At 40.8% G+C, this 22,294-nt stretch overlaps 1 protein-coding gene across 1 annotated transcript in view; it reads right to left on the reverse strand.

Moving 5' to 3' along the window:
- Positions 1-21,924, reverse strand: part of MFN1 (mitofusin 1) — a 46,990-nt gene extending 25,066 nt beyond the window's left edge. Inside the window, 11 exon segments of the mRNA XM_017877245.1 lie at positions 1,832-1,899; positions 2,332-2,485; positions 4,708-4,739; positions 4,742-4,784; positions 4,787-4,816; positions 5,541-5,649; positions 7,468-7,592; positions 10,562-10,724; positions 17,624-17,759; positions 20,622-20,740; positions 21,805-21,924. Of these exon segments, the coding sequence (XP_017732734.1) occupies positions 1,832-1,899; positions 2,332-2,485; positions 4,708-4,739; positions 4,742-4,784; positions 4,787-4,816; positions 5,541-5,649; positions 7,468-7,592; positions 10,562-10,724; positions 17,624-17,759; positions 20,622-20,733 (972 nt within the window). The 5' untranslated portion in view covers positions 20,734-20,740; positions 21,805-21,924.
- Positions 21,925-22,294: the final 370 nt, after the last annotated feature.

Here is a 22,294-nt window from a genome sequence, read left to right on the forward strand (position 1 = left end):
TATATATATATATATAAAAGCTACTGCTCAAAAGCAATTTTTTCCATACATAAATTTTAGAATCCCAAATGGACCATTAGAATAAAACATAAACTGCCAAGTTTCCTCTAAAAACATTTAAAAAGAATAGTTCCTAAGTCTGTCTGATTATTGCAATCATTTGGGGAGCTTTGAATATGTATGTATATAGATTGCTAGACCAACTCCAACCCCCTGGATCTGGGGTTGGGGATATGATAGGTTGGGAGCCTGCGGTTCTGTAAAGCACATCATGTGATTCTGATGATCAGCCAGGCTTGTGAACCAATGCCCGACAGCATATCTTTTATTCTTCTCATTCCCACCTCCTCAAGGAGATATTCTGGGGAAGCACAAGCTATACCATGAACCAGTATGGAAGCAATATAAATGTGTAACAGAACATTACACAATTATACACTCTATAAATGTATAATTTAGAAGAAATCAATGATAAACATACATAAAACACATATATACAAAGGTCAATAAATAAGACAAGGAAACAGATCCTCTCCCTACATATTTTCCCCATGGATGAAATAGTGATAACAGTGAGGAGAGGAGGCTGAGGTGGGAGGATCATTTGAGCCCAGGAGTTCGAGGCTGCAATGAGCTATGATTGCCCAACTGCACTCCAGCCTGGGTAACAGAGGGAGATTCCATTTCTTTAAGATAAAAAAAAAGGTGAGGAGAGCATCAACCCTTTGGTGAAAGCAAAAGGAAAAGAAAAAAAAACAAGCAATGGTCTTTGAGTAACTGGGACTTCACGTATCCTATAGCTTGGCTTGAGAGGACATCTACCCATAAACCAGTAGCCTCTGAACAATTAGATCTTACCAAGATAGCTGGCAGTGGATTTGCTTTCTTCCAGTTTGTCTTCATCTAATAACCTTTTTTCTCTCACCAAATTAAAGATGAGAGATAGTAAGCAAAATGTTTATTTTTAAAATCCTGCCAAGTATACTCAACATTCATGTCCCCCCTATTAAGGCAGTTACTACTTATAAGAATAATTACAGATTGAGGTTTCTTCAATGCTGAAGTCATTGTGTTCATTCCTAAGTGGGAAGGTGATATGAATTATATAGGGCAAAATAGGAGTTCAGAAGGTTAACATCTAAAGAACTATTCAGTCAAATGTAGGGTGAGTTTTAATGTCTCTCAATAAAAACACTTACACTGCAACATAAGAAACTAGCCTCCCTCCCTGTCTACCACTCAGGCACTTCAGTAGTTTCCTAGAAGATTCTGAAAATGGTGAAGCTCTTTTTTACTCAATTATTCATTTAGAGTGTTTGGCACAACATATGGAGAATGGACATGTGGTAACACGGTATATAAATATAATAAAATTTTGTCAAATGGCATTAATCATGTTTCGTATACTTCTATTAGTCATGCGGCACAAAGCAAAAAAGGATAATGCTTACTTTGCTCTACTATCCATTCCAACAGCAATTACGCTTGTTTGCTCTTGTTCCAAATTATTGAATACAGGGAATTTCATTCATTGCACAACACAGCAATACTGAAACACAGTTTCTTATTTATATATAAATACATAAAAAATAAGAATAAGGAAGAAATTAAGAATAAGGAAGCAATTACAATCTCTAATTCTCAATTCTTACAAATCATTTTGCAGGGGCTTCCTTTCTTCAGACTTTCCACATTTTACTGGCTATGTCAGTAACTAAACTAAGTAACAGCAAAAGTTATTGACAAAGACAAATGATAAAAACAGAAGATTATGCTTTCTCCAACCAAGGAAAGAGTTTTGTATTAGGCAATAAAATCATAAAATTCCTACCTCAAAGATTTGTTCAAAATTCTGAAATTCCTGTAATCTTGCCTGAAATCCTTCAGCAAGTGCCCCACCTGTAATGTACAGGCAAAGATTTAAAAATCTAGTATATAGCAAGATATATTTTCTGATAGGCTACTGATTTTATAATTATATATATATATATTTTCCACCCCCCCACCCGAGACGGAGTCTTGCTCTGAGCTGGAGTGCAACGGCGCAATGTCGGCTCACTGCAACCTCCGCCTCCTGGATTCAAGCAATTTTCCGGCCTCAGCCTCCCCAGTAGCTGGGATTACAGGTGCACGCCACTATGCCGGGCTAATTTTTGTATTTTTAGTAGAGACGGGGTTTCACCATGTTGGCCAGGCTGGTCTCGAACTCCTGACCTCATGATCCACCCACCCCAGCCTTCCAAAGTGCTGGGATTACAGGCGTGAGCCACTGCACCCGACCAATTTTAAATATTTTTATATTTAAAAAGGAAATCTATAATTAACGCATACCACTTTCTGGCATCCCCTGTGCTTTTTGCTTTCTAGCACTAAGAACTTCCTTTGCTGAAACAAAGAAGATACGATTCTGTGCTTCTAAAGCATTTACAACTTTGAGCTCCTCCACCAAGAAATGCAGGCATCTTTCCATGTGCTGTCTGCGTACCTACAGAGAAAAGGGTATTAAAAGAATTCTAATAATTTAAACAAATATAATAACCAATGACTACAGGCCAATACTTTTATTTACAGTGATATAACAAAAGTTACCATATAACTAATGAATTCAAAAAATTCTAATAAATGAAGTTTGATACTTGATGACAGAAAATCTTTCTCTTAACGATTCTGTCTTTTGAACATTTATTTAAAATTCTGCTGGGCACAGTGGCTCACACCTGTAATCCCAGCACTTTGGGAGGCTGAGGCGGGCAGATCACAAGGTCAGGAGTTTGAGACCAGCCTGGCCAACATGGTGAAACTCCGTCTCTACTAAAAACACAAAAATTAGCGGGGTGTGGTGGCAGGCGCCTGTAATCCCAGCTACTGGGCAGGCTGAGGCAGGAGAATCGCTTGAGCCCGGGAGGTGGAGGTTGCAGTGAGCCAAGATTGTGCCCCTGTACTCCAGCCTGGGTGACAGAGCAAGACTCCATCTCAAAAACCAAACCAAAACAAACAAACCCTGCTAAGGTTGGGGCGAATGCATTAACCAGGCATTAGAATTGCAATGTTGGGTTCAAGATTACCACTTGGGCACTGAGGTGAAGATTACAGGTTAGAAGTTAGGATTTAGTACTAGTCTTTAGCATTACGGCTATGATAAGCGTTCTCTATATTAAGACTTGCAAAAATAAATCTAAATAGGAATGCTGAAATATTTGAGGAAAAATAATTTATGAGTGATACTTCCTAATTCTCCAATGATTATGTGAGCCCCAGTTTGAAAGAACATGGCTGTAAGACAACAGTTAATGACAGGAGGATATAAAACATGATGTTACGCAAAATTCCAGTGGTGGAAAAATGAAAGCAAATAATTTAACATGTGAACAGTAATGGGATAGTTTAAGTTATTTTTATCTTGTCCTCTACATATAATAATTTCATACTACCATTAAAATCAGAAATCATCTCAAGCAAATTAAATAAACATTATTTATAGTCCAAATTCCAGATACTTTAATCTTTTTAAGTTTCTACAATTGGTGTGATTAAAATGCCAAAAAAAAAAAGTTGAGGATGCAAATCTTATGAAACTCAATCTGCTGGCAAGAGTACAAATTGACACCAAACACTCTGGAGAACTCTGGTGCTATGTTTACTAAAATCTAACATATTCTTAACTTGTAATCTAGCAATTTTATCTCTAGGTACATATAACCATGGTTTACTGACCTCTGCATTACTGACATTTTGGATTGGCCCATGTTTGTTTGGGGGCCTGTTCTGTGTCAGGGCATGTGTAACAGCATCTCTAACCTCTACTCATTAGATGCCATTAGCACAAAACCCCAGTTGTGACCAAAAAAAAAAATATCTTCAGATGCTGCCAAATATCCCATGGGGGTCAAAACTGTCCAACCTCCACATTGAAAACTACCTAACAAGAATGCATACATATGCACACCAGAAGGACATATACAAGCATATGCACAGTAGAATTCATAACTAAATATAGTAAATTAACCCAAATGCCCATCACCGTGAATAAGTCAACTGTAGTATAGCCACAGATGGAATACTATACAGCAATGAGAATGCAATACAACTATGCTATGCACAATATGGACACATATGACAAACACGTTAAATGAAAAAAACAGATGCAAAAGCAGATATTATATGATTCTGTTATATAAAGTTGAACAGCCAGAAAGATTAATTTGGGGGTCAGAAGTCATGATAAATGGATAATTTCTCTTTGGTAAGGAGGACAGAATGGAAGTCGGAAGGAGAGAGGTAAGAGAGAGGTTCTAGGGTGTTCAGAATGGTCTGCTTTTTGACCTGGATTTTGACACAGGTGTGTTAAATTTGTAAAATTTGGCCAGGCATGGTGGCTCACACCTGTCATGCCAGCACTTTAGGAAGCCAAATTGGAAGGATCACTTATGATTTATGTACTTTTTTGTTATGTACATTTCAATAAAAACTTAAACAAAAAAGAAGCTGCAAGCCTTGAAATAACTAGATAGTATAACACAATTTTCCCTCAAAGTAACTTCATACCTCGGTCTTTATCATATACCTACTTCAGGTTTTCTTGAACTATATTCTTTTCATGGAATAGCTCTTATAATTTTCTATTATATAAGCTATATTGTTTTCTCAAATAACAATGTATGTGACTGTACTTCAAAACCTACAAAAAAAAAAAATAAAATAACTTACATCTTCCATATATTCCGGCTCTGATGCAGAGCATCCCACACGATTATGAGAATGAAAATATTAGGCTTGGAAAGTCGGCCTCATTCACTTTGTGAAAAAAATGTTTTTCCTGAAAAAAAAAAAAAAAAAAAAAAACCCACACAGTACATTCACTGTAATTTACATTTACAATTGAAATTTTATTTTAATGAGAAAGTCTGAACCATTTAGACAACACTAACACCACTGACAAAGGATCCCAAAGCACTCTATGAGCATTAAACTTTCAAAGATGAAAAAAACTGATGAATAACAATTTTTAAAAATCATATTATAGTTTTGAGTATTAGATTATCTCAACTCTGGAAAGTTTATTTCAGATGAGTCTGGCTCCAGACATTTGGATAAATAATCTTCTAAGTCTGACAGCAGCTTAAAGTGTACACAGGTAAGGTGAAACCTAGAGTATATTCAGGTGAAGCTGGAAACAGCTAACAATACTGGAAATATAAAAAGCCTTGCCCGATAGATGGCAGAAAGGAGGAGTGGTTTATATTTTATTCAAGAGACTTAAGTAAGCATCCTAAAATTTCTGGCACTCATTCTCCCTGAAACTGGCAAATAACCGTAAGTTAGAATCATCAAGCCCTATATTGCTAGAGAAATCCAGGGAACTACACACTATAGAAAGACTAGAAACTGCCCTTCTGGTTCTATGAAAACACAAACCCCTTCATTCATGCCTGTTTTTAGAAGTTCTTTCTAATCCATGATTTGGATTTCTCTTTTCAGAATGAAAACAGACACTGCTTCATTCCCTACCACCGAAACACAGTAATACGATTAAATCCTACCGTATTCATTAGTGTTGATTCAGAGTTTGCAACCAAAACGAAGACATCAGCATCCAGGCAAAACTTATCAATCCAGCTATCCAGCTCTGTAGTAACATCTGTGCCTGGACTAATAAGAGTGAAATAAAAATTGTATTATATTTCTTAAAAAGAAAATTTGGGTTACAGAATTTTTTCAGCTTTTATGTATAATTTGAAGTCTAAAAAACAGGATTTCCGCCTGTCATCTATAAGAAGCCTAGGAAATTTTAACCCAGTGATCTCTGACAAAGCAAATAACATGCTCAATATTTCAATCTTTTTAACCTTTATGCTTTAGATGGCTGAAATATAAAACTAGGCTAATGGAGACTAAACAACAAGGGTTAAAGCAGCTATATCCAGTAAGGCTTAGAGAAGATTTAAGCCCTTATAAACACAAATAAAAAATATAAATTTAATATACCAACTACACTAGGACCTGCAGTGAAGAATTTGCCAACTATAAATCTTTGTAAAAAATTTAAAATATCTTTCATTTTAAATGTTTGTGGGTACATATTAAGTATACATATTTATGAGGTATATGAAGTATTTTGATGCAAGCATACAATGTGTAACAATCACATTGGAGCTGAGCGCAGTGGCATATTCCTATAATCCTAGCATTTTGGGATTCCAAGGCAGGAGTGCTTGAGTCCAGGACATTGACACCAGCCTGAGCAACATGACAAAACTCTGACTCCACAAAAAAAAAAAATACAAAAAATTAGCTAGGCTTGGTGGCATGCCCCTGTAGCCCCTGCTACTCTGGAGGCTGAGGTGGGAGGATTGCTTAAGCATGGGAAGCGGTGGTTGCAGTAAGCCATGATCCCATCACTGCACTCCAGACTGGGCAACACAGCAAGACCCTGCCTCCAAAAAAAAAAAAAATCACATCATGGTAAATGAGGTATCTATCACCTCAAGCATTTATTCTTTGTATTACAAACAATCCAATTATATTATTTTAGTTATTTTTAAATGTACAATTAAATTGTTATTCAGCCAGGTATGGCAGCTCACACCTATAATTTCAGCACTTTGGGAGGCTGAGATGGGAGGACTGCTTGAGGCCAGGAGTTTGAGACCAGCTTGGCCAACATGGTGAATTCCCGTCTCTACCAATAAATACAAAAATTAGCCAGGCATGGTGGCTACTCGGGAGGCTGAGGCACAAGAATGGCTTGAACCTGGGAGGCGGAGGTTGCAGTGAGCCAACACTGTGCCACTGTACTCAAGCTTAGGTGATAAAGCGAGACTCTGTCTCAAAAAAATAGAAATAAAAATCAATTATTATTCACTATAGTTACCCATTTTGGTACCAAATACTAGATCTCTTTCATTTTTTCTTGTATCTATCCAACTGTCAATCTTAACTGACTGGGTCATAGATACAACCTGGTTATGAAATAAAGCTAAATTAGTTAACATTGTATTTAAACCAAATATTTTGGTGTCATGAACATCTTCTCTCTCCTCTGTTTCTACGTATTACTTGAAACACCATTTCCATTTAAAAGGAAAATCCATTATCAAAAACAAAATGGAGCCAGGTGAGGTGGCTGGTGTGTGTCTGTAATCCCAGCTACCCAGGAGACTGAGGTGGGAGAATCGCTTGTGCCCGGCAGGTAAAGGTTGCAGTGAGCCAAGATCATGGCACTATGGCACTGCACTCCAGCCAAAAAAGTGGCCATCCTTAAAATTTCTTGAAATGGAATAAGACTGATGAACTGGTGTTTTTATGTAACTTATAAAATAAAGCCAATACCTTATCTCTTCCTTAATCTAGCTAATGAGAACAAAGTGGCAACTGAATGTTTTAATTTTTTATACCACATGCTAAAGTAAGCAGTATTATACTATTAAGTAAACTTCCAGAGAAAATGCAATCCACATGTAATTTTACCTGTCTACTAACACCAGGTCATCTCTCAAGAGGGCACATTTTGCTTTTGGCCAAAACACATGTACAAGACAGCCAGCTTTCAAATCTTTGTCCATGTGAAGGGCATGGGCCAGTTGATTAACTGTCTAAAGCAGGAGGAAAAGAAAAAAATAAACTCCACTTGTAATAAAATCCAATAAAAATTAACAACATTGTAGTACATTTATTTTAGCCAAACAGGTGTATAAAAACTCTGAAATAAAACCTTCTGAGCAATCTTAAGAACCTGATTTTTTAAATTTCCAAGTACGAAAAAAAATGGTTCCCTCAAAAAGAACTCCAGCAACAGAATTCTAAGCAACTCCTGATACTGATACCGGTTTTGTGAAGTATGTAAGTTATGGAGTCTTCGTTCTTTTTGCCTACTTGTATCTTCTGACTACTGAAATAAATGTGTATCACTTTGTCATATGGAAGAAATGTCATTATTAAAATAGGTTAAAATTAAATAGCTTTTAACACCCCCTAGAAAGGAATGAAATCATGTCTTTTGCAGGAACATGGATGGAGCCACAGGCCATTATCCTAAGTCAATCAACGCAGAAACAGAAAACCAAATACTGCCACCTTCTCACTTAAAAGTGAGAGCTAGGCCACGCGCAGTGGTTCATGCCAGTGATCTCAGCACTTTGGGAGGCCGAGGTGGGTGGATCACCTGAGGTCAGGAGTTTGAGACCAGCCTGGACAACCTCGTGAAACCCTGTCTCTACTAAAAACACAAAAATTAGCCGGGCGTGGTGGTGTGTGCCTATAATTTCAGCTACTTGGGAGGCGGAGACAGGAGAATTGCTTGAACCCAGGAGGTAGAGGTTGCAGTGAGCTGAGATCACGCAACAGAGTGAGACTCTGTCTCAAACAAACAAACAAAAAAGTGAGAGCTAAACATCTGGGTACACACAGAAATAAACATGGGAACAATAACACTGGGAACTACTACAGGGGTAAAGGTGGAAGGTGACAAGAGCTGAAAAACTACTGAATGCTACATTCACTATTTGGGTGACAGGTTCAATTGAAGGCCAGACTTATGCATCACACAATATATCCACATAATAAACCCGTACACGTAACCCCCGAATCTAAAATGACGAGGAGAAAGAGTGTGAAGAGGACTGGAAGAGCACAGATCAGGAAAATGAGAGATGATTTCTTTAGAGTAACACAGCATACTTTGAGGCTCTAAAGTTAGGAGAAGTTTGAATTTTGATTTGCTAAAAATCTTAATTACAAAATAATAGTGATTCCTTCATTTATATGAATTAAAAGCTTGATTAGTATTTTCTTTTCTTTTTGAGGCAGTGTCTTGCTCCATTTCCTAGGCTGAATGATCACAGCTCACTACAGCCTCAACCTCCCAGATTCAACCAATCCTCCCACCTCAGCCACTCGGGTAGCTGAGACTACAGGTATGCGCCACCATGCTTGGCTAATTTTTGTATTTTCTGTAGAGATGGGGTCTCACTATATTGCTCAGGCTGGTCTCAAGCAATCCAACCACCTCAAGTGCTAGGATTGCAAGCGCGAGCCACTGTGTCCGGCCTTGAATAGTATTTTCATGAATATCATCTCACTTTTCTCATAACTAATCTGAAGGGTATGCTTATTCTAAAACTTACAGATTGAGTCACCTGATTTACATCAAAGAGCAAATTCACAAAGAAAGAACCATCCATGACTTTACCAAGAAATGAAATAGCATGGATCTTCAAGCACTGAACTTTTGTGTTTGTGGAAGAGATCCTTAGACTCAAGACAAAGTGACCGTAATGAGAAACAGTGCCTTAACTAACTGCTTTCAGTCCAGAGTCAACATCTTGCATTCTAATTTGTTTTCCTTTTATTCTTTTGTGGCTGCAGGAGTCTAGTGGCACTGAATTGAGAAATTTATGAAAGGCAGGGAATTGCCATTGGCTCTCATCTGACAAAGTTAAAATATTTCTTCATGAATATACTTACTACATACTCCTGAGGTAAGACAATTTCTAAAAACACAGACACGTATCAAAAACAGATTCCAGGGCCCAATTTCTTAAGCAATTCTGTTTTAAAAAGACAAATCCGAGGCCAGGCATGGTGGTACATGCCAGTAACCACAGCACTTTGGGAGGCCAAGGTGGGACAAATTTGAGATTAAACAGCAATGATACACTTCAATAATGTCAGTCTCGGCCGGGCGTGGTAGCTCACACCTGTAATCCCAGCACTTTGGGAAGCCAAGGCAGGTGGATCACCCGAGGTCAGGAGTTTAAGACCAGCCTGGGCAACATGGTGAAACCCTGTCTCTACTGAAAATACAAAAATTAGCCAGGTGTAGTGGCACATGCCTGTAATCCCAGCTACTTGGGAGGCTGAGGCAGGATAATTGCTTGAGCCTGGGAGGCAGAGGTTGCTAGCTGAGATCGTGCCATTGCACTCCAGCCTGGGCAACAGAGCAAGACTCCGTCTAAAAACAAATAAATAAATAAAATAATGTTAGTCTCACTGTAAGGGGAGATTTAAAAAACCTGTAATTCTAATATACCTTTAAATTAAGGACAGGTTTTATTCTTCCACTAATTTAGCTATGAAGTAAAAAAAAAAATTTAGAGTACTTAAAATATTTAGTGATGGCTTTCAAAGTTACAAATATTAAGTTCTTCCTATAATCCTAGCACTTTGCGAGACTGAGGCGGATGGTTCACCCTATGTCAGGAGTTCGAGACCAGCCTGGCCAACATGGTGAAACCCCATCTCTATCAACAACAACAAAAAAAAGTACAAAAATTAGCTGGGCATGGTGGCACGCACCTGTAATCCTAGCTACTTGGGAGGTTGAGGCAGGAGAATCATTTGAACCTGGGAGGCAGAGGTTGCAGTGAGCCAAGATCGCACCATTGCACTCTATCCTGGGCAACAGAGCAAGACTCACTCTCAAAAAAAAAAAAAAAAAGAAAGAAATATTAGCAGTTCTTCTTATAAGATGTCAGCAATGCAGACATCTATAAAAATGTTATTAAAGAATAAGTTAAGGACATTGTTTCAGGTATATTATGCTGCTAAAGGTTAAAGATCATACCTTCACACTCTTTTTTTCATCTGATCCTTCTGTCATAAGATAGGCTTTATCTCCATCGGTTCCTTCAACACTTAGGAAGCAATTGGTTATATGGCCAATCCCACTAGGGAGAACTTTATCCCACAGCATTGCATTGATAACAGAGCTCTTCCCACTGCTTGTCCTGAAGAATATACGAAATCATGAAAAACAAAACATAACAGTAAAAAAATTAGTTCTTTCATTGGGTCTAATATCAATTTTTTTAAAATCCAAATTTTGTTAAGATTTCTTAAGACTGCATTTTACAAAAAAATTGACCACTTGGCTTACACAAATATCAGCAATGTACATTTCAGGAAAAATAAAGTGTAAGAAAACAAATCCGACCTTTCTCATAGTATTATCCTCAACTTTTCTTTCTTGCTTTTTGTGGCAATTTGAAATCACAGGTCAAAATTCTGTAACACTACTATCACAAGATGGGGTCTAATATCCCATCTCCTTAAATCTGGGCTGGTTTGTGACTGCTTCAACAAATAATGCACATCAGAAGTGACACTGGGTGGCTAGGTGCAGTGGCTCACACCTGTAATCCTGGCACTTTGGGAAGCCAAGGTGGGTCGATCACTTGAGGTCAGGAGTTTGAGACCAGCCTGACCAACATGGTGAAACTCCATCTCTACAAAAAATTAGCCAGGTGTCGGGGGTTGGGGGAGGGCACCTGTAATCCCAGCTACTCACAGGCTGAGGCAGGAGAATCACTTGAACCCAGGAGGTGGAGGTTGCAGTGATCCAAGATCGTGCCACTGCACTCCAGCCTGGGTGAAGGGCCAGACTGCGTCTCAAAATAAAAAAAAAAATTAAAAAAAGGAGTGACACTGGGTGACTTCCAAGACTAGGTCATAAAAGACAATGCAGCTTCTTCTATCTTGTTCCCTGGAATACATGCACTTGGAGCCTTGCCATGTAAAAAGTCCACTTACCCCAAGTCTGCTGTGCTACAAGGAAGTCAAGCTAAATGGAGAGCTCTGGGTAGTACTCTACTGAACAGCCCTAGTCTTTGAATCATTCCAGCCCAGGTCCCAGACATGTAACTGAAGATTTAAGATTATTTCAACCCTCAGTTTTTGAGCCATCCCAATCTTCACATCTTCTCAGTTAAGGCTCCAGAGTCCATGGAACAAAGACAAGACATCCCCGCTGTGCCCCATCTGTATTCTTGACTCCCAGAATCAGTGAACATAGTAAAATGGCTGTTAAGTTGCTAAGTTTTGGGTAATCTGTTATGCAGTCATAGGAAAAAGAACACTTTTGATGGCTCTGAAATGCAAGGAACAACCCATACTCACTTCAGGGACTTGCTTTCCATTAAGTCAACCCAAGTCCCAGATACCACTGGGAGCCTTTTGGTTCACTGCAAAAGCATCCTATCTTTTTGGCATATGTTTTACCTCTTTTCTTTAGCAGAAGAGGGAAAGAACTTTTCTTATGTTATGGATATCATTCCCAACTCCCTTCCCAGGGAAGCTGCTTACCTTCATTAGCTCAATATTGGCTTCTATTGCCACTATACCACATCCTGCAAGGATGCCTAGGACCTCTCTTAAAATTTATCTTTCTGGACATTTCATGAAGCCTTGCAGTGATCCTCAAGGGTAGTTCTGAAACCATCTCCATGGGGTTAACAAGAATTACATACCGGGTTCTGGACAGAAATATGGCTATAGCTCATCATTAATCAGGCTGCACTTTGGCCCACTTCCTTGTTGCTAAATGTCACGTAACACCAGATATCGACCATTTGCACCTCCTTCTTCCTATAGACAGGATCTCTGACATTAGAATCATAACACTTTTAAGGATAGTTTAAGATGTTTTCAGGCCCCCAAATCCAGCAACCAGTTTGAAGACCCCCCGCCAGAAAGGAATGGGACGGATCAGCATGTGAATACAGCCTAGCTTTATTATCTTCCTCTACCATGACTTCACTCTGCAAGCTCCAACCAATCAATGATCTCTATACTTTGGGCACTCCAAAAACCTTAAAAACCCTAACCTCAAATTCCTTGGGGAGATGGATTGAGGTTCCCTCCCACCTCCTCATTTGGTGACCCTACGATTAAATCTCTTCTCTGCTGCAACCTGGTGTCTCAGCATATCAACTTGCTGCATGCACTGGGTGATGAACCTACTATGGTTACAGTTTGGGTCCCCCCATTCCATATAAGAATCATCTGGGGAGCCCATTAATGATGCAGATCCCTCAAACGAACTGCGAACCTAAAGAATCAAAACTCTGGGGATGCTCTCAGATGATTCTTATGCATACTAAAGTGTGAGACACGCTGTCATCCTGCCTCCCAAAACAAACAAACAAAAAAAAAAACAACTGTGGAAAAAGAAACTTTTCCTCCTCTACTATCGAAATCAACACAGAACACTTCTTAACTAGATGTATGGAGATTTTTCCACATGCATGAAGCAATTCTCCAGCAGACACCAACTGGGTGTCCTATCATTCAATTCATTTCTACCTCCTCCCACCTTGGGTTCAATGTCAGAATAGCTCACAGAACTCAGGGAAGCACTATACTTACATTTACTGGTTTATTATAAAGGATATTATAAGTGACACAGATGAGATGCCTGAGCACTCATGCCCTCTCAGCATGTCACTCTCCCAGGATAACCATGAGTTGAGTTACCTGGAAGTCCAATCTTATTCAAGAGTTTACATAAAGCTTAATTTTCAGCCTGTCCTCCCCTACCCTTCCTGGAAATGGGTTGGTGGGAAGGAAAGTTCCAATCCTCTAATCTCCTGATCACTTAAACTTTCAGGTAACTGGTCACCCTCTGAGGTTATCTAGTCACCGCCCCACACTAAACCACTTATTAGCATAAATTCAGGTGTCATCAAAAACAAGGTGTCATTATAAAAACAAGATATTCCAATCACTCAGGAAATTCCTATGGTTTTAGAAGCTCTGTGACAAGAATGGGACAAAGATTAAATATATTTCTTTTTATACCATACCAATGCTTTCTAATCTTCCTTTTACCTGGCTGGCATTTCTTTTTCTTGTTTGAGATGGAGTCTCCCTCTGTGGCCCAGGCTGGAGTGCAGTGGCACCATCTCAGCTCACTGCAATCTCCGCCTCCTGGGTTCAAGTGATTCTCCTGCCACAGCCTCCCAAGTAGCCGGGATTACAGGAGTGTACCACCACACCCAGTTATTTTTCTACTTTTGGTAGAGACAGGGTTTCACCATGTTGGCCAGGCTGGTCTCAAACTCCTGACCTCAGGTGATCCACCTGCCTCGGCCTCCCAAAGTGTTAGGATTACAGGCATGAGCCACCATGCCTGGTCCCTGGCTGGCATTTCCATGGATAGTCCCTCTTCCTCTCCCCAGTGTTTTTCATTACACACTCTCCCTGGATCATCTCACCAACTCCTGTGATCTCAATCACCAACATAAGCCAATAATAATTCCTAAATTTCCTAGAATTCTCCCTAGTCCAAGTCTCATATTTCCAACCGCCTTTTTGGTAACTACACTTGAATACATATAGTTGTATTAAACACACACAATTTATGGCCTATACTACTTGTCAGAGGTGTTTGAATCAGAGCAACTCCATCTTGAATAGGGGCTGAGTAAAATGAGGGTGAGACCTACTGGGCTGCATTCCCAGTAAGTTAGGCATTTTAAGTCACAGAATGAGATAGGAGGTTGGCACAATATACAGGTCACAAAGACCTTGCTGATAAAAGAAGTGACCAAATCCCACCAAAACCAAGATGGCAATGAAAGTGACCTCTGGTCATCCTCACTACTCATTGTGATATATATATAATATGTATATAATATACATTAAACTAATTATAATACATAAGCACGCTAAAAGACTCTCCCACCAGTGCCATAACAGTTTAGATGCCATGGCAACATCCAGAATGGATGGATATATGGGCTAAAAAGGGGAGGTACCGGCCGGGCATGGTGGCTCACACCTGTAATCCCAGCACTTTGGGAGGCCAACGTGGGTGGATGGCCCGAGGTCAGGAGTTCGAGACCAGGCTGGCCAACATGGTGAAACCCATCTCTACCAATAATACAAAAATTAGCTGGGTGTGGTGGCACACTCCTGTAAACCCAGCTACTAGTAGGGAGGCTGAGGCAGGAGAATCGCTTGAACCTGAGAGACAGAGGTTGCAGTGAGCCAAGATCATGCCATTGCACTCCAGCCTGGGTGACAAGAGCGAAACTATCTCCCAAAAAAAGAAACAGAGGGGGACAGGTACCAACTCTCAGTTCTGGGAATTGCCACCCCTTACCTGGAAAACTCATGAATAATCCACCCTTTGTTTGGCATACAATCAAGAAATAACCATAAAAATAGCAAAGCAGCAGCTCTTGGGGCTGATCTGCCTATGCAGCAGCCATTCTTTATTCCTTTACTTTCTTAATAAACTTGCTTTCACTTTATGGACCCACCCGGAATTCTTTCTTGCACAAGGTCCAAGAACCCTCTCTTGGGGTTAGGATCAGGACCCCTTTCTGGTAACAATACTACAACTGCCTCCTACCTCCTGTTCTCATTTAATTCATTCTCCCCATTATATCTAAGGTTATAATTGTAACATCCAATCCTCTCATGACTATTTTCCAAAATAAAAGAATGCAGAACTCCTTAGCATGATATATTAATTTAAGGTCTTTTACCATCTGACTTTTGCTTACAAAGTCTCTTCTTTTGCTAGTTTCATAACGCCTTAAATTCAACTACTTGAGTTCTCCAAACACACTGTGGTCTCTCTCCCCCTTTCTATTTATAGCTTTCTGCAAGAAATGAACTTTTGGACCTTTTTCACATCCAAAGCTATACCTATTTCTCATTCTCGGTAGGACAGTTGAGTCATCACCTTCCCAGGAGGCTCTTGCTTCCTACTCCACCCTAATCTGAAGTAGGATCTTTTTAAATGGAGCTGTCTCATGCCAGACTCTGTGTAAGGCCCTGAGAATATGGTCAAATGGGAGAAGCAGAAAATAAAAACATAAAATAAGAGCATTGTGAAAAGTGTTGAAAGACATTAACAGGGTGCCTTAACAGAAAATAACTGAGAAGGAATAATTTAGATAGACTGGTCAGAGAAGGTATCCAAGGTAGTAACATTTAAGATGAAATATGAAGAATAAGAAGGCATGAGACATAGATAGAACAAGGAAAGGAGAGTTGTAGGCATAGGGAATTGCAAGGGCAAAAGCCCTAAGATGGGAAATAGCTTAGAAGGCCAACGAAGTCAGTTTAGTAAATAAATGCCTCTGTTGGTACACAACACATGATAGCTGAATGACCAATTATGGAGCTACTCATTTGTCTTTGCATATAAGCTGTGGCAGAGATCACCCTATCACTCTGGATAGTGACACCAACGTAATGGTGCCTCCTACTCTCCCTCTGGGAATGAAGGAGTTGAAAATTCTGGAAGACATACCTGATCACTGCCCTTTTCTTCCCCCCATAATCCTTACAACCTGTGAACCTGATAATTGTCAACCTTAAGAAAGACACTAAAGAAAATCACCTCTAAATTAGCCAGGCACAGTGGCTCACACCTGTAATCCCAGCACTTGGGGAGGCCGAGGAGAGTGGTTCACCTGAGGTCAGAAGTTCGAGACCAGCCTGGCCAACATGGTGAAACCCCATCTCTAATAAAAATATAAAAATTAGGCCCGGGCCAGGCGCAGTGGCTCACGCCTGTAATCCTAGCACTTTGGGAGGCTGAGGTGGGTGGATAGCCTGAGCTCAGGAGTTTGAGACCAGCCTGGGCAACATGGTGAAACCCCATCTCCACTAAAATACAAAAAAAAAAAAATTAGCCAGGCGTGGCAGTGTGCGCCCATAGTCCTAGCTACTTGGGAGGCTGAGGCAGGAGAACTGCTTGAACCCGGGAGGCAGAGGTTGCAGTGAGCCAAGATGGTGCCACTGCACTCCAACCTGGCAAGAGTGAGACTCTGCCTCAAAAAACAAAACAAAACAAAACAAAAAACAAAAAAATTAGGCTGGATGCAGTGGCTCACGCCTGCAATTCCAACACTCTGTGAGGCCAAGGCGGGTGGATCACCTGAGGTCAGGAGTTCAAGACTTGCCTGGCCAACACAGTGAAACCCTATCTCTACTAAAAATACAAAAATTAGCCAGGTATGGTGGCGCACGCCTGTAATCCCAGCTACTCGGGAGGCTGAGGCAGGAGAATCGCTTGAACCCGGGATGTGGAGGTTGCAGCGAGCCAAGATTGTGCCATTGCATTCCAGCCTGGGTGACAGAGCGAGACTCCATGTCAGAAAAAAAAAAAAAAAAAATGCTGAGTTTACTTGGGAATCAAAAATAAGGATTATAATCTGGAATGCATGGAATGGCATACCAGTGCATTCAGTGAGGGTAAGAGGAGTTTTTTTAATCAGCAAAAAGAGATTTACATAAGCTGCCTAGAAACAGAGTTCTTTGGTTCCAGAGGTTCGATGCCAGCTATTGTCAGTTCATTGGTGGAGATGCCATTACTGGGCAAGAACTCTCCTGAGAACATTTTATCTTAATTAATGCAGTCCTAAAGTATGTGTATTGATAAGTCTTATCAAAGCAGGAGATTTGAAAGAATTTCTAGAAAGTCCTTGGAAATAGTTATCTCAGACACCTAAGCAAGAGCCTCTTTCCTTCTAGGCCTGTCTGGGTCTGACAAAAGTTATTTCATCCTAGCTTCTGAAACTTTCACATATTCAAGTAAACTTAAAAGAGTAAATCACAAATCATGCTTATCATTTACCTGTATTTCCATTCTTAAAACTGGCTAAGAGCCAATTCTTAGAGATGAGAATCATGAAAAGGTAAAAATATGACTTTCATAAAGCTTCATTTTATACCAGGAGGTAAAATGTACAAATTCTTTCACATGCTAACAGCTTTAATGTTCAACACAGGCAGAAACTTGCGGGGCTAGGGGAGGATGGGAGAAATATTACTTGCTGAAACATCAGACACAAAGCTGATTTCTGGAAACTAACCTTAGAAGTAATATTACCTGCCAAAAAACGCCACCTTCATGTGTCTCCGAGATAGCACCTCACCAATGATGGAAAGCTTGTCTTTATATCCCTGCATTTCTACCAGATCATTCTCAGTGGCTATTCGATCAAGTTCTGGATTCTTGTATGTTGCTGTGAAATTGAAATGGCGTCAGAAAAGTGATATAAATGAATATTAAGTTAGTTATATAATGGAATACCTAAGATTGTATGTATTCTGGCTTTATGTTAACATGCCACCCACAGCATCTGAATGTTTGGTAAAAGGTGCATACTCCGTGGCAATGGGTCATAAGAATCCCACCCGAAAGAATTTCAAGAATATTAAATGTTGCAAGGGCACAGTCAAATGCGTACTTCTAGGTCTCAAACATACAAGCTACCCCTGAGACAAGACTACATTTCTAAACAGAGAAACTAGAACCTAACACTGACCTATTATTGTTCCAACCTGACAGGATGGATCTTCAGATCTTGAACTCAGAAGGAGGAGCCACATACTGAGAAAAAAGTGAGGTTTAATAGGAACCCCTCAGAAATTAAGATGTGGTTCAAGGTCTCCAAGCTAGGAAAGACATTGCTACTTTACCACGTTCTATCTGCTTCCCTCAGGGATGAGGTGAAACAGCTCATTTAACAGAGAAGAAAGAGAATTACAGGTTGCGTCCCGTCTACAGCCATACCACCCTGAATGCACTCGATCTCATCAGATTGTATCCCAGTCTCACTCTCATCAGGTTTAGGGTTTAACTGCACATCCCAGCCCTCACCTCTCCTCTATGGCTGGAGGTAGTTAAAAAAGCCTGGGTTTGAAAAGTAGAAAAATATTTCAATTTTGTTTATAATTCAGGAATAGGAGATAAACTGATGTTTACATTCTTATCACCTCTTTTTGAAGGTAAAGACATGAAGATTTATGTGGGCGTGGGGGCTCACGCCTATAATCCTAGCACTTTGGGAGGCCAAAGTGGGCAGATCACTTGAAGTAAGGAGTTCGTGACCAGCCTGGCCAACATGGTAAAACACCATCTCTCCTAAAAATACAAAAATTAGCTAGAAATCACTTGAATCTGGGAGGCGGAGGTTGCAGTGAGCCGAGATCATGCCACTGCACGCCAACCTGGGCAACAGAGCGAGACATCGTCTCAAAAAACAAAAACAAAAAAAAAGATTCATCTGGCTATCTGAATGATCCTAATTAGAGACAAACACTGCCACTGAAAACATACCCAGTGCACATCCAATTAAGCTTCTCATATCTCACCATACATTTTTAATGCATTAATAAAATATATGCAATTTGGTGAATAATGGACAGACTTGTTTAAGTATCATTACATTTATTTTGCTTTTCATTTTATTTTGCTCTTGTATGTTTTCCTGATTTATTTGCTTTGTCTCCTTTTGCAACATTTTACTGAGGTTCTAAAACCTGTAAAACTGAATTCAGATTCTAAAGCTGCCATTTCACTAGTGCCTAGCATAATGCATGATCTACAACACGCACAATACACATTTAACTTCATTTTCACTTCCTATTAATTTTTTTAGAAAATAAAATATTTTTCAAAAGTCAACTGTGCCAGCTCAAATTATTTCCTAATTGGAAACAAAGATTCTATACTACTATTTTTTTTTTTCTCATTCAGCATTGAATTGTGTCAAGTCTGGTGCTAGGAATACAATGAGTCCTAGGCTCCTGTCCTAAAGGAGCTCAAAATCTGGTAAGAGAGAGTTGGGAGAGACATGAAAAAAAAAGTTTGATTCTACCAATCTATCAAAGGTTTCCAGCGTTGCTGGAAAAATTTATAGAATCCCTCCCTTTCCATTGTATAGTTGAGAGGTACATAATCTTTGTTTTTTTTTGAGATGGAGTCTCACTCTGTCGCCCAGGCTGAGTGCAGTGCGCAACCTCGGTTCACTGCAACCTCTGCCTCCCAGGTTCAAACGATTCTCCCTCCTCCAGCCTCCTGTGTAGCTAGGATTACAGGCTTCCACCACCATGCCAAGCTAATTTTTGCATTTTTAGTAGAGACAGGGTTTCACCATGTTGCTCAGCCTGGTCTTGAACTCCTAACCTCAGGTAATCCACCCATCTTGGCCTCCCAAAGTGCTGGGATTATAGGTGTGAGCCAGGGTGCCCGGCCGAGAGGTACATAATCTTAAGAATCAGCAAAAAAATTCAACAGTTATCTTCAAAGAAGTATTCCCGGCCAGGCACGGTGGCTCACACCTTTAATCCCAGCACTTTGGGAGGCCGACGTGCGAGGATCACGAGGTCAGAAGTTCGAGACCAGCCTGGCCAACATGGTGAAACCCCATCTCTACTAAAAATACAAAAATTAGCTGGGCATGGTGGCACGTGCCTGTAGTCCCATTTAGTCTGGAGGCTGAGGGAGAAGAATCGCTTGAACCCAGGAGGTGGAGGCTGCAGTTAACCGAGATCACGCCACTGCACTCCAGCCTGGGCAAGAAAGCAAGACTTTGTCTCAAAAAAAAAACGTACTCCCTAGTAAGACATTCCTCATCACCTTTGTTTCAACAGTTATGAAACGCCTTTTGCCCCTTTCCACTGCAACTCAGCCTCATTTGAGAGAATGAGATATGCCTGAGGTCTTGCTTTAACTGCTAAGCTGGGGAGGAGACAAGTATAATGGTTAAATGTGGACTGCCTGATTTTTTGTCTGGGCACTTATTAGCTGTGTGACCTTGGGCAAGCTGTTTAACTTTTCTTTGATTTGGTTTCTTCACCTTTAAAATGAAAGATGGTGGTGATGAAAATTAAATGAGCTATTAATATACTAAAGTTCTTAGTTGTTATTAATACCATTTAATTTTCCCCTTCTGGAGGGTAGAAACGGGTTTTACTCGTTATGGTACTTCTCATAGTATACAGTACAATGCCCTATATGTGTTCAATAACTAATGTTGAAAGAATACGCACTTTTATATATTTTCAACAGCAATTACTTTAAGAACTTAAGAAGAACTAACCTTCAACAAAATGTGATCCTTCAGTAACAAACTCCAGTAACTGGTCAAAGATTGCAGTAATCGCCTTCTTAGCCAGCACAAAGTGCTTCAGTGGAGAAACAGTTTCTGCCATTATGCTACTGGGGGAGATAAAGTTAGAAAAGCACAAACTAAAGTGGATGATAGACATGCAAACTGATGACACACCAGTGACAGTCATCAACTCTCCAATGAAATAAATTATGCTGGCAAAATGTTTTTAGGTAATTCTTTTTTGGGAGTGTTCTAGTCAGACAATTAGAGATGACTTTTGAATGATATTTCACTAAAATAAGTGAAATCTATTAGTCAAAATCTTGGTTGCAATTTCGACTCAATTTCCCTTTGGTGAAGATGAAACTAATTATGACTAAGTTTGTCACTGCATGTGACTATAAAGTACATCAGGGAATAGGGTTAGTGAAAGGAAGCCAAGTTCACAAACAATAACGAAGTTACTAAGTTTCTCAACCTGAAGCTCTAAGTGAGTGGGGGTGGATATGCAGAGTGAGGAAATAAAACTCTAAGACCACAACGTGAGGCTGACATTTAGAAAGACGGAGTTCATCACTACAAATGAGGAGGTAAGGCTTAAAGAGGGCATTAACGCTTCCAGCCAAAGTATCAGAAACTTCAAGGAGTACCAGCCTAAGAAAGCATAGGTGGTTTCTCAAGAAAAAGACACCAAAGACAGACAATCACGGTCTAATCCCGGTATGCATATGGAAAGGAACAGTGGCGATAAAGAAGGCGGATCCTTCCAGAGAGTCCAGAAATGACCGCGCGAGGGAGCTGCGTGGGAAAAGCCGGGTGGGGGCAACGCCCCGGTCCGGCCGGTGTGAACACCTGCCTTAGTAAAAGCCTCCCGCCTTCCCACACCGGGCGCAGTGGTCGGGGCCAGAGCCCACCCCAGCCCCGCGCGCGCCCGTCCAGGTCCGGATCCCCCACTCCCACCCCCGAGCTCGGCCTCGTGGGCTCCGTGGGCTCGACTCGGCCGCCAGCCCCGCTCGCCTGACGGTTAGCTCTCTCCTTTCCCACAGGACCGCGGCGGGCGGCGCCTCGTCACAGAACGCTGCATGAACGACTCCCGCCCTCTGTCCCCAGTCGCTCGAAGGTCACTCCGAGCGTCGCAAACATGCTAGCTGTCGAGGCAGCCGGCACTCACTGTCTCCGCTCCAACTATCACCCGGCAACAGCAACTCGGCCACTGATCCCAAACTGCCTCATCTTCCCGAGAAGTTAAAGGCGGAGAGGAGGCAGGGGGAGTGGCAAAGGGCGGTCACTTCCGGCCTTTTGCCCCCTCTGTTCTGTTTGGCTCCGGGGCCGGAAGCGCATCTATGCCAGGCGCCATTTTTCTTGAGGGCAGAAGGCAAGGTTTGTTGTGGGCAGGGACTGCTACCAGGAGAGTGGCTTTCCGTTCCCCCTTCCAACTTCTCACCCTGCCTTCTCCCCTCAAAGTGTCCAAGTCTCTGCCCAGCCTAGGCTTAGCTAGCTTCCAAAGATGGCAGTGGCTGACGCCTGTAATCCTGACACTTTGGGAGACCGAAGGGGTGGGATATCTCTTAAGACCAGGAGTTCGAGACCAGCCTGGGCAACATAGGGAGCCCCACCCCGCCGCTTCCTCCTCCCTGTCTCTACAAAATAAAAAAATGAAA

The sequence above is a fragment of the Rhinopithecus bieti genome, unplaced genomic scaffold (assembly GCF_001698545.2).
Source record: "Rhinopithecus bieti isolate Rb0 unplaced genomic scaffold, ASM169854v2 scaffold_76, whole genome shotgun sequence".
Classification (NCBI taxonomy): domain Eukaryota; kingdom Metazoa; phylum Chordata; class Mammalia; order Primates; family Cercopithecidae; genus Rhinopithecus; species Rhinopithecus bieti.